This window comes from Staurois parvus, unplaced genomic scaffold, assembly GCF_062004578.1.
Source record: "Staurois parvus isolate SC_StPar_1 unplaced genomic scaffold, SC_StPar_1.0 ptg000204l, whole genome shotgun sequence".
NCBI classification, from domain to species: Eukaryota; Metazoa; Chordata; class Amphibia; order Anura; family Ranidae; genus Staurois; species Staurois parvus.
In genome coordinates, this window is record NW_028318000.1 from 2,184,412 (window position 1) to 2,199,134 (window position 14,723).

Here is a 14,723-nt window from a genome sequence, read left to right on the forward strand (position 1 = left end):
AGGACTGCTGTTTTGGGAAATAACTCTCACAATTTATGCTCCAGATGCAGTGCATTTTACAAAAAAAGGCACAGCTACAGACATACCTTAAACTGTACAATTACAGAGGAGCTGAGGCAGCCAGGGGGGTAATTTAAAGAAATCCGTGAATCCATGCTCAGCTTTAAAGATAATCCTTTCCTAGGAACAGTAAAATTTTCTTTCTTTAAACATGATATGACAGAAAATGTCCCAAGTTTGTAGACCTTTATTTCTGCAAAACTTCCCTGTATTAAAGAAATGGCAAATATAAAACAATGAAAAAGATTTGCTGGAAAGGCATATAAAAAAAAAATCACATTTTAAAAATTAACACAGACAACAAATTATTGGATTATGTTGTTGTTCATAAATCATAATTAATTGGTTATACTTGCTAACATTCATTTACATTACTGTCCATTGCGTCCATACTGTATGGCACTTTCTACTTAAAGTCTCTTAGATTGTAAGCTCCAAAGAGCAGGGCCCTCCTAACCCTCTTGTATTGAACTGTATTGTTTCTGTATTGTCTCCCCTTATATCCTAAAGCGCTGAGCAAACTGTTTGAGCTATATAAATCCTGTATAATAATAATAAAGTGGTTCTAAACAATAACATATGCCCACTGAAGTGACTAGCCTTAGGTAATACACAGAGATTAAACAAATTCTCCTACAAAAGTTGCACCTGTTTATCTGCAGCCCTCTCTTCTGTACAGCCTTCTAATACACAAAGATCAATTACTTTTTCTCAGCTCCAGAAAGCAGGGGGCTGGAATCTGGCATTAAACACTGCACTGCATGAGTGGAGAGTTGAGTATAACCAGAGACCAGGGACACCCCCACTCTTCACTCACTCATAATAAAAAATGTACAGCTGAGGCTGTCATTTGCCTGCTGTTCACCAAAAAGGGGGGGGGGGGCAGGGGGTGTTTCTTAGCATTGCTTGCAGTCAAATTAGACTGTCAGAAGTGTTTCATGGACATAACAGTGCGAAGAGAGATCAGGTAGGTATCACATGGATTGCTTTGACTGAGGCTAGTACACACTATAGAAGGATATGCTTTGTTCATTTTTTCAAGTCAGAGTTTTACAAACACTTTAAATGTACTGAGTAACGACAGATAGTGCAGCGCTAATAATGATGCTAAGTTATGTAGGATAAATAAAACAGCAATGAGTAATGACAAATGAAGTAAAATAAATGAATAAAAGTTAATATACCAGAAAAAGGGTGACAACTAGTCATATACAGCTACTACAGGTGGATAGATATATATATATAGATATATATATATATCTATATATGTGCAAAAATCCGTAGGGATAACTATATTAAGAAAGAAAGTCCCCTCAGTTTCAGACCAATAGCTCACCCTCTGATGATGTGCGTGGCACGTAACGCGTAAGGAGGAGCCTGCTCGCGCCGTTGACGTCACGCTGTCGGAGCATTGTGGAGCTCCGGCGGCCATTTCCCTTCAGTGACGGTCAGTTTATTCTCACCGCTTCTCGACTGTTTTTCATATTTGGATGCATCCTGCCTGTTTTATTTATTTAATAAACTTCAATTTACATACTACACTATGGGCACCTTTCTGTTCTGACCCCATGTGGGGAGGATTATTATTTCCCTAGACGCCCCAGTACCCAGTTCATCCAGAGAGGGAGTCTCCTGTCATCTGAGAGCAGTACCCATCTATCCCTAAAGGGGAACTCTGGTGACTCCGGGAACATTAATACCTTCATCCCTGGACCATAACCATCCCGAGAGGGGGCTATTCATCCGCTGACCCAGATGACTGCCTGATGACGCCAGGATATTATATACACTGCACATTAATAGTGCACGTCCGGTGAGTGCGCATTTCTCTTATTCATACTAGGCACAAGCATCGGTCTGAAAATGAGGGGACTTTCTTTCTTAATATAGTTATCCTTACGGATTTTTGCACATATATATATATATATATATATATATCCACCTGTAGTAGCTGTATTTGACTAGTTGTCACCCTTTTTCCGGTATATTAACTTTTATTCATTTATTTTACCTCATTTGTCATTACTCATTGCTGTTTTATTTATCCTACATAACTTCGCATCATTATTAGCGCTGCACTATCTGTCATTACTTTGATTAAGGATTTAGGTTGGTTGCCTTGAGTGTACAGCTGCTTATGAAAAGTGCTCACTTTGTATCCTACTTCTACTTTAAATATACTATTGCTGAATTTTATTGCTGAAAGCTGATCTCCAGGCAGATATAAGAGACACAAATTAATAAAACTCTGTATTCACTAATAAATCATTTAATTTATTTATTAACCTCCCTGGCGGTATTCCCGAGTGTAGCTCGGGGTAAAGTTTCAGAACCACAAGCGGTAACCCCGAGCTACACTCGGGCTTACCATTCCCAAACAACTCAATCTTGGTTTCATCTGTCCACAGTATATGTTGCCAGTAGTGCTGTGGAACATCCAGGTGCTCTTTTGCAAACTTCAAACGTGCTGCAATATTCTTTTTGGACAGCAATGGCTTCCTCCGTGGTGTCCTCCCATGTACTCCATTCTTGTTTAACCTCCTTAGCGGTATTCCCGAGTGTAGCTCAGGATAAAATGTCAGTACCAAAAGTGGTAACCCCGAGCTACATTCGGGCTTACCATGCGGCGTTGCTCAGGGATTCCCTGCAGCACTTACCTTGTCCTTCGCTCCCACGATGTGTGCCCTGCAGCGTCCCCAGCCATCTCCTCCGGCCAATGCCGGCATCTGGCTTCCGTGTTCCGGTCCCTGCGAGCGGCGGGACGTACGGGGGCCGGAACGGCGGCAAATTTTAACATTTTTAGAAACTGTCATTTTCTTAGAAATGAATTTGACATAGTAAAACATTACTGTATCAAACCATTTCACATACATTTTGTCCCTACTGCTTTGTCCTGTGCCCTGCCTGCATTTTGACTGTTCTTTCTGCCTGGAAACTTAGAAAAGTCCATGGCGTCCAAAAGGCGTCCCTTTTGGTCAAAAGCGGTTTTAGATCGACTAGAGAACAGCGATAGTAAATCAGAACCACTTGCAGAATTGAGTGATAATGATTTGTGGGGAAATTCGTCATCAGACACTGAAAATGATTTTGCGACTAAGCTTAGTGATGTGCAAACTTGCCGCTATATTTCAAATTTCAGTGTTTTTGGTTTGATTATATTATTGAATTAAATCTATTATTATTATTATTATATTATTATTAATATGATTATTTATTAAATTATAATTTATGATTTTGTGTTTCAAGTTTTATCCTACCCGGGATGTTTACTAAACTTTTGTTCGGACAGATTTCAGTGAGTTATTCCTAAAAATTACAGGCCTACAATAAAAAAAATACATATTTCCATGCAAAAAAATGTACCACTTTCAGCACAGAAATATGGACATAATCATACCGCTAGGGAGGTTAAAATGCAGTAGTGTAAGTCCCTAAATATGATTTTGGATCAGCCTATTCTAATTCCCTGTACAGAAGACCTCAGATTCGAAGAGGGAGACAAAGCATACGGAGTCAATCTGTTGTGCTTCGGTGCTAATGTGCTAACAAGGAATATGCTAATAGGACAACAGAGTAGAGTTTTAAAAAATGAAGTCATCAGTCTGCTGTTCCTCCTTTCACTGTCCAGTCACAGGCTAGTGGGGGGACAATACACTCAACAGATTAAAATCGGATTTCTTGCCTTGTCAGATATAGCTATGCTGTGTTGCAGAGCTGTGTAAATCTCAGAACTGGATAGACAGAAATACAAATCCTTTAGTTGGTCGAACATCTATCATACATGTATTTCATCTGTGTATTTAGCTGTTTCTATGGAGTTTAGCACTGAATGCAAAAAATGGGAAAAGAATACAGTACAAAGACTAATGGAAAGAAAATGTCACCTGCTTAAACCAATTAGGTCTTAAAGGGGATTTCCAAGAAAAAAAATAATTTGCCTGTGTTTGAGCTAACCTGAAACAATTTCAGCCTTTGCAAAATTCAACTGTTTCTCGTTTTAATGTTTGACCTTCATTTCTGCTTGTACTGCAAAGAATAACTGGATGGGAAGAGATGTTGTGAGAGACCCCTTCATGTAACTGCACATAGGAATCCCAATCAAATGGGCAATATCCAACTTTTCTAAATTGCATTAGGATACAGACACGCAATTATGCCAACTGCATTCATTTGCTAAGATCAGGCCATGTGTGTTTCTGCTCAGTGCTTGTTAAAACGTAAACCAAATTCGATACATTAATTGCATTAGCTGCAGCTCTTTACAGCAGCTAATCAAAATGTATCTATTATGTATTTATATTTTATTCAGAAGTTTCTGAAACAAACCTGAAAGCAGGAAAATAGGTTTGTTTTCACACTTACGTAGTTGGTAAGGTTGAATAAAGACAACAGTCCATCCAGTTCAACCTGTGTGGGTGTGTGTATGCATTATGTCTCTACCATTTCCCATATCCTTGTATACTGTGTTCTCTAAGATGCCCATCTAATAGTTTTCTTTTAATTTTCAACACATCCCGCTGACACCACCAAGCCTTTCCTCCTAACCGAGATCATCCAGCCCCCTTATTAGTTTTGTTGCCCTTCTCTGGACTCTCCCCAGCTCCAGCACATCCTTCCTGAGGACTGGTGACCAGAAATGGATGGCATTCTCAAGATGTGGCCAAACCAGAGTTGTGTAAAGTGGTAGAATTATAGTTTTATCTATTGAAAAAAAATCCTTTTTACTGCATGCTAATATTCTTTTGACCTTCCATGCTGCCGCTTGGCATCGCATGCTATTGCTGAGTCTGTCATCTACTAGGACTCCCAGATCCCTGTCCAACCTCTCCCCCTAGAGTGTATTTTACGCATATATTTCTAGCCCCCCCCAAGTGCATTACTTGACATTTTCTAATATATAATCTCATTTTCCATGGTTTGTACAACCCTCTATTTTATCAAGGCCTTCTTGAAAGTTTTTAATACCCTGTTGTGAGGTTATTACCCTGGTTAGTTTAGTGTCATCAGCAAACACTGGGATCAAACTATTTATCCCAACCTCTATATCGTTTATGAACAAGTTAAACAGAATTGGTCCCAGAACAGAGCCCTGGGGCACCATACTCACAACTACAGACCATTTGGAAGTTACACTATTTATGACCACCCTCTGGACGTGCCCCTGTAACCAGTTTTCTTTCCAGTTACATATACCATCGTCAATGCCAACAGACCTTGTAAATTAGGCATTTATGGGGTACTGTGTCGAATGCTTTGGTGAAGTCTAGATACTCTACATCTACAGGCCTTCCGTTATCCAGATTGCAGCTCACATCTTAATAGAATATTAACAGATTGGTCTGGCATGAACAATCTTTCATGAATCAATGCTGGTTACTTATACTATTCTTATCTGCAAATTCTTGGATAAGGTCCCTTATCAACCCCTCCAATAGTTTACAAATTATAGACGTTAGGTCTTTGATAACACCCTGGAGGAGGGGGGAAATGTGTCAGTGTATTTCCGTCACGTCCGGTGAGTGGCGCGCACGTTGGTTTGCGGCGTTCCAGAGTGACTTCCTGCTTTCATTAAGGGGAGATTGAAGTTTGAAGTTTATAATATCTACTATGAGTCCACTTCTACAAGGAGGAATTTATATGGAGTTGTGCTATGATTATGAGCCTCAGAAGCTTATTATAGAAGCGTGAACACAATTTGTGAATGCATTAAGGGCAGCAAATTTTAGGAATAAAGAGTTTTATACAAATTGAATACTTTATACAGTTCTTTATTTGTTTTTCATTGCCATCTAAATGTGGGGATCGCTTTTGGAAGATATCAAGTGCAGATGTATCTGGGGAGGATACACCCCATCTTTAGAGCTTTAAGGAAAGAATTAATTAGGTTACTTGTGAGCCACTAGGATAATATGCTAAATATTAATATAAAAGCTAGCAGGCTCCTAATCACATCCTCATTTGTGTGAACTAGAATATATTATGGTAAATGGTGCCGCGCTTTTACAGGGAATAATTGGTTGATCTATAACAATTATGATATAACTCTGAAATGAAAATAGAATGAGAGAGAGAAAAAAAAATTATTAAACTGATATAAAGAATACAATGGTATTTAACTGAAATATTAAAAATGTCCAAACTTAGAGTGTCCCAAATGTGAATAATGAATAATCAAATATATATATGTGAAACACATAAATGTGAAAATTCCAAATAAATGTCCAAAATAAAACTTGTCTTGGATGTTGTTATTGTTATGCGCTCACCTCCTTGTTAGCCTATTGCTAGGCTAACACAGCTGTGTGGTAATAGGGTGTTGGTGGGATCTTTGATATGAATGTAGTAATGTTGGGATCCTTTCAGGGCTCCTCTATAAATGGCTGGATGGCTCCTGATGGAAACTGGCAGTCTCTGCCTCCTTGCACTGTTGGTGGATATATTTCCTTCTCCCTTAATTCCTTGTTAGTATAGTGGAAATGTTTTCTTCTCCCTTAATTCCTCGTTAGTATAGTGGAAAACAGAAAAGTATATAGTGCTTTATTGTTTTAAAAAATCATAAATGTATTGCTCTCCTTTATGCACTCACATTCAGTTAAAATCAAAAATCATTACTGAGTATAACCGCTCAATCCGGATATGACCTGCTCCCTCCGAGTGTCTGCACTCACTGCCTGCAATCGCTGTGTCAGAAGTCGGGTTGCCGTGGTGATGTTGATGCCCCTCCCCAACATGTTGCGCCACAGGGTTACGTGGCTTCTTCCGGGGAATGTAATAGCATTACATTATATCCCCCGGAAGAAGCCAAGTGACCCTGTGGCGCAACGTGTTGGGGAGGGGCATCAACGTCACCACGGCAACCCGACTTCTGACACAGCGATTGCAGGCAGTGAGTGCAGACACTCGGAGGGAGCAGGTCATACCCGGATTGAGCGGTTATACTCAGTAATGCTTTTTGATTTTAACTGAATGTGAGTGCATAAAGGAGAGCAATAAATTTATGATTTTTTTTAAAACAATAAAGCACTATATACTTTTCTGTTTTCCACTATACTAACGAGGAATTAAGGGAGAAGAAAACATTTCCACTGCCAGTTTCCATCAGGAGTCATCCAGCCACTTATAGAGGAGCCCTGAAAGGATCCCAGCATTACTACATTCATATCAAAGATCCCACCAACACCCTATTACCACACAGCTGTGTTAGCCTAGCAATAGGCTAACAAGGAGGTGGTATAACAATAACAACATCCAAGACAAGTTTTATTTTGGACATTTATTTGGACTTTTCACATTTATGTGTTTCACATATATATATTTGATTATTCATTATTCACGTTTGGGACACTCTAAGTTTGGACATTTTTAATATTTCAGTTAAATACCATTGTATTCTTTATATCAGTTTAATACATTTTTTTTCTGTCTCTCATTCTATTTTCATTTCAGAGTTATATCACAGTTGTTATAGATCAACCAATTATTATCTGTAAAAGCGCGGCACCATTTACCATAATACCATCTTTAGAGCTTGTTTGACTCTTTAGCCATACCAGCAAAGAGTACACTCCATCTGGTTATTGGGGATTAGATTGTCAATCATGGATGGTGTGAGCACTTTTTGAAGATTTTGTTGAGCACTATTTCTGGATTGGAGTACATTCTTATATTTGGGACTTTCTTTTTTTTGACTTGTTGCACATATGATTTTGAAAGACATTTTTTGCGCTGTGGAGTGTTTATATTTATAGACGTTAAGCTGACTGGCCTGTAGTTACCATGTATGTGTCTCTGTACTTTTTTAAATATTGGTACCACGTTAGCATATCTCCAGTCTGCAGGTACTATTCCAGTCAGTAAGCTGACCCCAAAAATTAGGAATAATGGTCTAGCAATGGTTTAACTTCTTTGAGGACCCTCGGGTGTAATTTATGTTGTCCTGATTATATTTTTACATTATGTTTTTCTTGTCTTTCTAGGACACTGGTTTCTGTTAGCCACAAGGGTACATTCCTCGCTGTGTTGCTGATAAGATCATCTTGTCTGTTATACCCCTCCCTTTCCATAGTAACATCTGAGGAGTAAAATGTGTTTAATATAGATTCCTTCTCCTTGTCACTTACCAACTTCCCCTGATCGTCGTTTATGGGAACAATATGAGCTGACTTTGTCTTCTTACTACCAAAGTTTCTTTTTTTTGTTAAGCTATTCTTAATGGAAGTGTTTTGGGGCTCTATTCATAAAACATTCATTGTAGGAATGTCGAAAGCATTCATGAATGCTAAATGAAATGTGTCCATATTTTTTGCCAGAGGTAAAGTGGTTGTATTTGCCCAAAGTTTTTTTTGTGCATTTTGGCCACTAGATAGAGCTAAATATACAGGCATTAATCTCTTACAAAAATTGCAGTCACATTTCGTTCAGCAAGTACAATTGTTTTTTACATTTGCGCAATAAATGTTTCAGAAAAATAACCCTTAGTGTTTGATTTATTGTGTTTTTATAACACAAGTCCTAATTTCATTTGTAAATTGCTTCACTATGCTTAGTACCATAAACATGATTGATTGATGTCATAATAAATGGAAGAACATTAATAATACATTAAGCATGTTACATCTAAAGGTACACTGGAAAAAATAATATTTTTCTACTTTTACTATTTAAAATATATTGAAAGCCAAAAAAAAATATATGTCTCATTCCTCTAATATAAGAAACAAAGTTATTGCCAAATTATTAGACTCTTAGCTGAAATGTAAAACTATTTCTGGACTATAACTAGTTAAATATCCATTCTGGTTGCCTGCTTTTTATCCAAGTATACAGATGTAAATACTCAGTGCAACACAAAAGTATCTGGACTGACTCTGGAGTATTCTCATCTTATTCAGGCATTTATAATAAGCAGCAGCATCTCTTTAGAGATGTTAGATAAAGTAACAATACATGCACCATGCAATTATTATGAAGGAGAAAGATAAACATTGTAGAGGAGATAAGTGGTAGATGATGAGCACAATCAAACTGCTTTGATTTAATTTTGAGAATTTGTCGGGGAAGCAAGAGAGGAATTTTTTTTAAAATAAAATCACTTTGAAGTACCTTCAGCGATCATCTTTACTCACTGATGCTACAGAATAGGTACAAGAATCAGAACTGGGTGCCAACCTCACTAATTTCTTTGGGTATTCTCCAAAACCAGCAAAGACTGGACCAGCATACGCTTGCAACTTGTTTGAGTTGTGACTACTTAAAGGCAATTTCTGTGTATAATAAACCTCACTTTCCTTTGGAGTGGTTCCAGCAGTGTGTAACTCAAAGATCTTGTCCAGCGCTGCCACCATGTGTGCATAACTTGATTTTACAATGGTATACTAATACTAACTTCAGGGCATCATTTATCTAACAGCAGTGAAAAGACATGCTTATTATTTAACAGGCCTCCTATAAACAGATTGCTTGCTTCAAACTACCATTAGTGAACACTGTTTCGTGGATACACATTGTTCTAATAACCATAGAAAAATCTGAACTGTGGCCACTTCTCATCTTTAGCAGGTAATAGCTGTCAATGATAGAGGTTGAAACAGATATAGTATGCTTTCCACTGGCACCACCTAAGCTGGCCATAGTCAGGAGGTTAAATTTAAAAAAATAAAAAGAATTGTTCCATCTACACAAACAATGTGGGTGGATGAAGGAATTCCCCCTGCTGGGACATTGTATTCTGACAGCGGGACCCGCCACTGTCAGAACACACTCCACAAAAGTTGTCCAGTGTGTCTCTTCAACATAAATCTCTCAAATGATCAACTTATTTTTTAGTAGGGACAGTCCCACACTGATTGAAATTTGGGTGGTACCTGCTGAACTTGTCAAATTTCAATCAGTATATGGCCAGCTTTAGTATTTTATGAGCCTTTCCAGCTTCTGAAACTGAGATGAAGTGGTTGCCAGATCACGTTTTAAGCTTGATTGTATTTGAACTGATGAAGATACTACCACTACGGCTTTAGACCATCCTTTCAGTAATACGTTTCAAAGTAAAATAGACAGTGGTAGGTAGCTGACAGGTAATGCCACTGCCCATATGGCTTTATTTGATCTTACCAGTAAGAAAGATGGCACTGTGCTACATGTAATGTGTGCACCTGACATCACCAATAATTCTTCAGAGGAAAGGGCTTGCCAGTTAGTGCCATTCAGTCTATCACTAGACAAGAAGGCAGTGTGGATACATAGGGGTTGATTTACTAAAGGAGCAGAAAAGTTTCACTTTGCAATGGAATTTGCACTTAACTTAGTGAATTTGGCTTCTTCATCTGGACTTAATAGAGCAGTAGTAAGGAAGGGATGGCAGTGGGTGAACTGGCAGATTTGGGAAAAGATGGAGGTAACAAAACTGAGCAGCAGTGTTAAAAAAATGGTTAACTTAAGCATTTTAAAAAGCCTAGTGGCAAGGTTTTTTTTAAGGAGCTAAATAAAATAATTGTTATTAAACATGGCATCAAATTAGTATTCAAGTGGCTGTAGCAGAAACAAGATAGCTAAACAGAGAGTAAAACGAACCATAGAGGACTGGATGAAAAAAAAGGACAGAGGTGGCTGTAGGAATGTGGCGTAACGACTGACTTCTGTCAAATAGGGATAGCCACACACTGACCAAAATTTGACCGGTCCCAGCTGAACTGGCCAAATTTCGATCTACCTATGGCCACCTTGAGTTTTACACCAAGTAGTAGAGAGAACCTTAAAGTGTTACTAAACCCAGGACCCTGCATTCACTATATCTGGTTTCCCACAGTACAAAGAACATGGAAATGCAATTATTTTAGTATATATAACCTGCTAAATACCTTTTATAATCAGCAGTTAGAGCAGTCCTGTGACTTCTATCAGCGTCCAGCAGAGCACTGGTTACAGCTTGTAGGAGGAGTTTTCATTCTCCCCTGATTGTCCTATGAGGCTGCAGGACCCCTAACCCTCTGTCTGGACAGCGCTGATTGGCACTGTGCTGATCACATGCACTCTCCCAAGAACCAAAACTCTCTAGCAATACACACAAACCTGAGTGTAACCTAGTAAGTATAACAAGAATGCTTTCCTTTAGATTGTAAGCCCCACAAGCAGGGCCCCCCTATTCCTTCTGTATTGAACTCTATTGCAATTGTACTGTCCCCCTTTATATCATAAATCACTGCATAAACTGTTGGCGCTATATACATCCTGTATAATAACAATAATTTACCGCATCTACAGACTGATTTTACTGTTGTGGGTTTAGTAACACTTTAACATGGCATAAGGCAGTCAAACCATAGAACTTATTTTCCTTTTTAATTTATTTGAAAAATAAGATTTGTTAACATACAATAAAAACACAGATTTCAAGGGGGCTAAAATATATTCCTTCCTTATTAGGATACTGATTTCACAGGGGGTGGGGAAACTAAATTTTAATTAAAGCAGGATTCCAATTTGCATTTGTTTTCAATGTGTATTGAGTTGGGCTTTAAAGTATAACTATAGGGCATTTTTTTTCTTTAGAGTAGAAAGGGAGTGGAAAGGGATTAGTACACTTGTCCAGTTTTTATAGGAAGATGGGCCACAGAGAAAAAAAAAAAACAGGCGGACTTTATAACCCCCCTTTTACTCTACTGAAATGTAAAAAAAAAGAAGTTTTGCCTTTATTTCTACTTTAAAGCCTACCTACATACAAAGCATATTCCCCTCCCACTCCTCCCAATCTTCTATTATAGTTTTTTTCTAAATAAACACCTTAATACTCTACAACCAGTAGATATTATCAGTCACTGCAGGCTTCAGAGGACCCTTCTGCAAGACAACCAATAGAAAGTATCCATGTCACCCAGACAGTAATTTGGATGACTGAAAATGCATCCTCCTCTATTGCAAGAAAAAATATAGAGGGCTAAACTCAAAATCCACCACATTAACTAACCACAGATTTAGATAAATATTTCTTATATATATATATATTTTGTTTAAACCAACATAATTGGGAGAGGGTGATGCAGGGTGCCTGGCGTTCAGCTTTAATAAAAATAACTTAAATATCAGTTCTAGTTGGGCCTTGGGTGAATAATAATTGGCAGGGGTATGTGAAAAGAACTTCTGTCACGCATCTATGTTAAATTGAAACCTGATGGATTGTTTTGGGTTACTACATTTTCCATTCTATTATGATAGGTACGCTAGGGGCTAATTACATACATACATACAGACATAATTAAGCTGTAAAGCCAATCATAATTTTATAAACTTTTAAAAGATTTGTTCCAGCATCCTGTTCCATAAGGAAATAGATTGTTTTGGGGAGATTTGTTTTTAATCTTTTCCTTTAAAGCCCCCAACAAATGGTTATATCAATGATCACATGGAAAACATTAGTATTACAAAGGATAAAGTAAAATGGATACAAAATTGTACTAACCTTGTGATTCCCATGATAACCATCTAAAGAGTTTGGTGTTAAATAACTCGTTTGAAGTTTTTCATCAATTGTCTTAACCATCACGTCTTTATAACTTCCTCTATAATGACTGTTGAATGGAATTGAAATACTTATGGGAAAAGGGATTTTAAGATCAGTTTCTTGACTTGAAATATTCAAAACACTGCTGACCAATTCTTCTCCATCTGACACCACTAATGAGCTAATTTCATCAATAAATCTACATTTTACACTCTGTAGGACAAAAGAAGGAGCCTTAATGAAGCAGGCCAACTGTTCCTCATCTTCACCTTCGACTTCTACTGTGTATCTGTAGAAAATTACATTGACAAACTGGAAATTATATTTCTATGTTATTAAATTCATTTGACAACCTATTTTTATATATTTTTTTAAAAAGGATAAGCTATTAGGTATAAAGTACACATATGCCAAGAGTATTTAAAAAGAGATTAAACAAAAAAAAAACAAAACATTAGAATACAAATTAAAACGTTGCATAATAAAAGTAGATGTAAATTCAATCTCTAAAATCTCATATAATCTTCAACAAATGTAATTTCATAGTAACTTTCAATCTTTTTTAAATCAGTAGCTTGCATTAAAAAACCTGTGGTTCCAAGTAAGTCCTTGGTCATGCACTCCCTATCATAGAATGACAACCCTCTGTCCCTGTCTTCCAATTGCTCTCCTGTATTGCTACCCATTCACATGCATGTCCAATGCAGAAAATAAATTGCCATGCAGATGCTAAAGTCACATGCATGTTCCACCATTGTCATCACCAGAAGACCACTCTGAGCAATTCTGATTGCTTCTTAACCTTTTGGCTAAGATCAAGTGTAGTATCGACTTTAGTGGTGTCCCTGCTTCCAGCTAGGATGTTGAGAACCACTTGTTTCTATCAAAGCCATTTTGTCCTTGTGGGGTACCCTCTGCTCGGCCTTGCAGGATCGTCAATTCAATTCGGCTTCACCTGCTGGCTTCTATTGGGTTAGAAGCTTAGCCCCGACAGGGAAAGAGTTTGCGATCCTCCCTTCTCCCCCACTCTGCATTACTACCTATGGGTGCTAGATGCTAAAAGGCCTTTTTAAAGGCTCTAAAAGAGTGAAGACGCTGGAGAACAAGAAGGAAGCTGCCAAAGAACCTCTGAAGCACCTCCTATCAAGCTCCTCAACGACAATGGGGAAGAGCAAAGCCAAGAAGAACAAAGCCAAACCTGCCTTCGGAAGAGCTCCCCACCCTGGAGCCCTGGATGAAGCAGAAGGTGGTGCTTAGGCTGCATGAGGTAGACAGCTGAGTCCCTGACATGACCATGGAGATCTACAGAAAGAAGTTGATCCTTGATCATGGTTTCAGCAAGGTGGAAATGCTGTTTATGCAAATCTTCATGAAAGATATTTTCTACTTTTGTGTCGTTACAGGTCGGCAGAAGGTATTTGGAGATGGTGATGTCCTGTGGGCCAGAATCCCCTTTCTGTAACTTTGTTGCAAACTCTCCTATTCAACAGGATGAAAGGAGAGTGACGGTCTCCATGAGGAGTCCCCATATCCCAGGAAGAGATATAGCCACCTACCTCCAGAGATTCTGCACTGTAATTATTATTATAATACAAGATTTATATAGCGGCAACAGTTTGCTCAGCGCTTTAAAATATAAAGGGAGACAATACAGCAATGCTACAGTTCAATACAAGAGGTTTAAGAGGGCCTTGCTACTTGGAGCTTACAATCTAAGAAGGAGGGGCTGGTGGTACAAAAGGTAATAACTGTGGGGGATGAACTGACAGGAGGAATAGAAGATTCCATTGTTAGCTGAAGGTGGGGTAGGCTTCCCTGAAGAGAGAGGTTTTCAGAGATCACCGAAAAAAGTGGGCAGAGTAGGCGATAGTCGGAGAGATTGGCGTAGAGAGTTCCAGAAGATGGGGGAAGCTTTAGAGAAGTCCTGGAGACAAGCATGGGAAGAAGAGGCAAGGGAGCTAGAAAGCAGGAGGTCATAGGAGGAGCGGAGAGGACGGTTTGGGTGGTATTTGGAGAAAAGACTGGTGAGTTAATTGGGGGCAAAGTTATAAATGGCTTTATATGTTATTGTTAATGTTTTGAATTTTATTAATTGGGCAATGGGAAGCCAGTGGAGGGACTGGCAGATAGGGAAGGCCCAGTCAAAGCAGACTGCCATCCAGCAAGA

The 14,723-nt window shown here is 38.4% G+C and overlaps 1 protein-coding gene across 1 annotated transcript in view; it reads right to left on the bottom strand.

Moving 5' to 3' along the window:
- The window catches only part of DTHD1 (death domain containing 1), a 92,590-nt gene that overhangs the window by 44,592 nt on the left and 33,275 nt on the right, over positions 1–14,723 (bottom strand). The window contains exons 3-4 of the mRNA XM_089678398.1: positions 12,515–12,845; positions 87–266 (exon numbers count right to left, since the gene is read on the bottom strand). Of these exons, the coding sequence (XP_089534524.1) occupies positions 87–266; positions 12,515–12,845 (511 nt within the window). The remainder of the gene's footprint in view (positions 1–86; positions 267–12,514; positions 12,846–14,723) is intronic.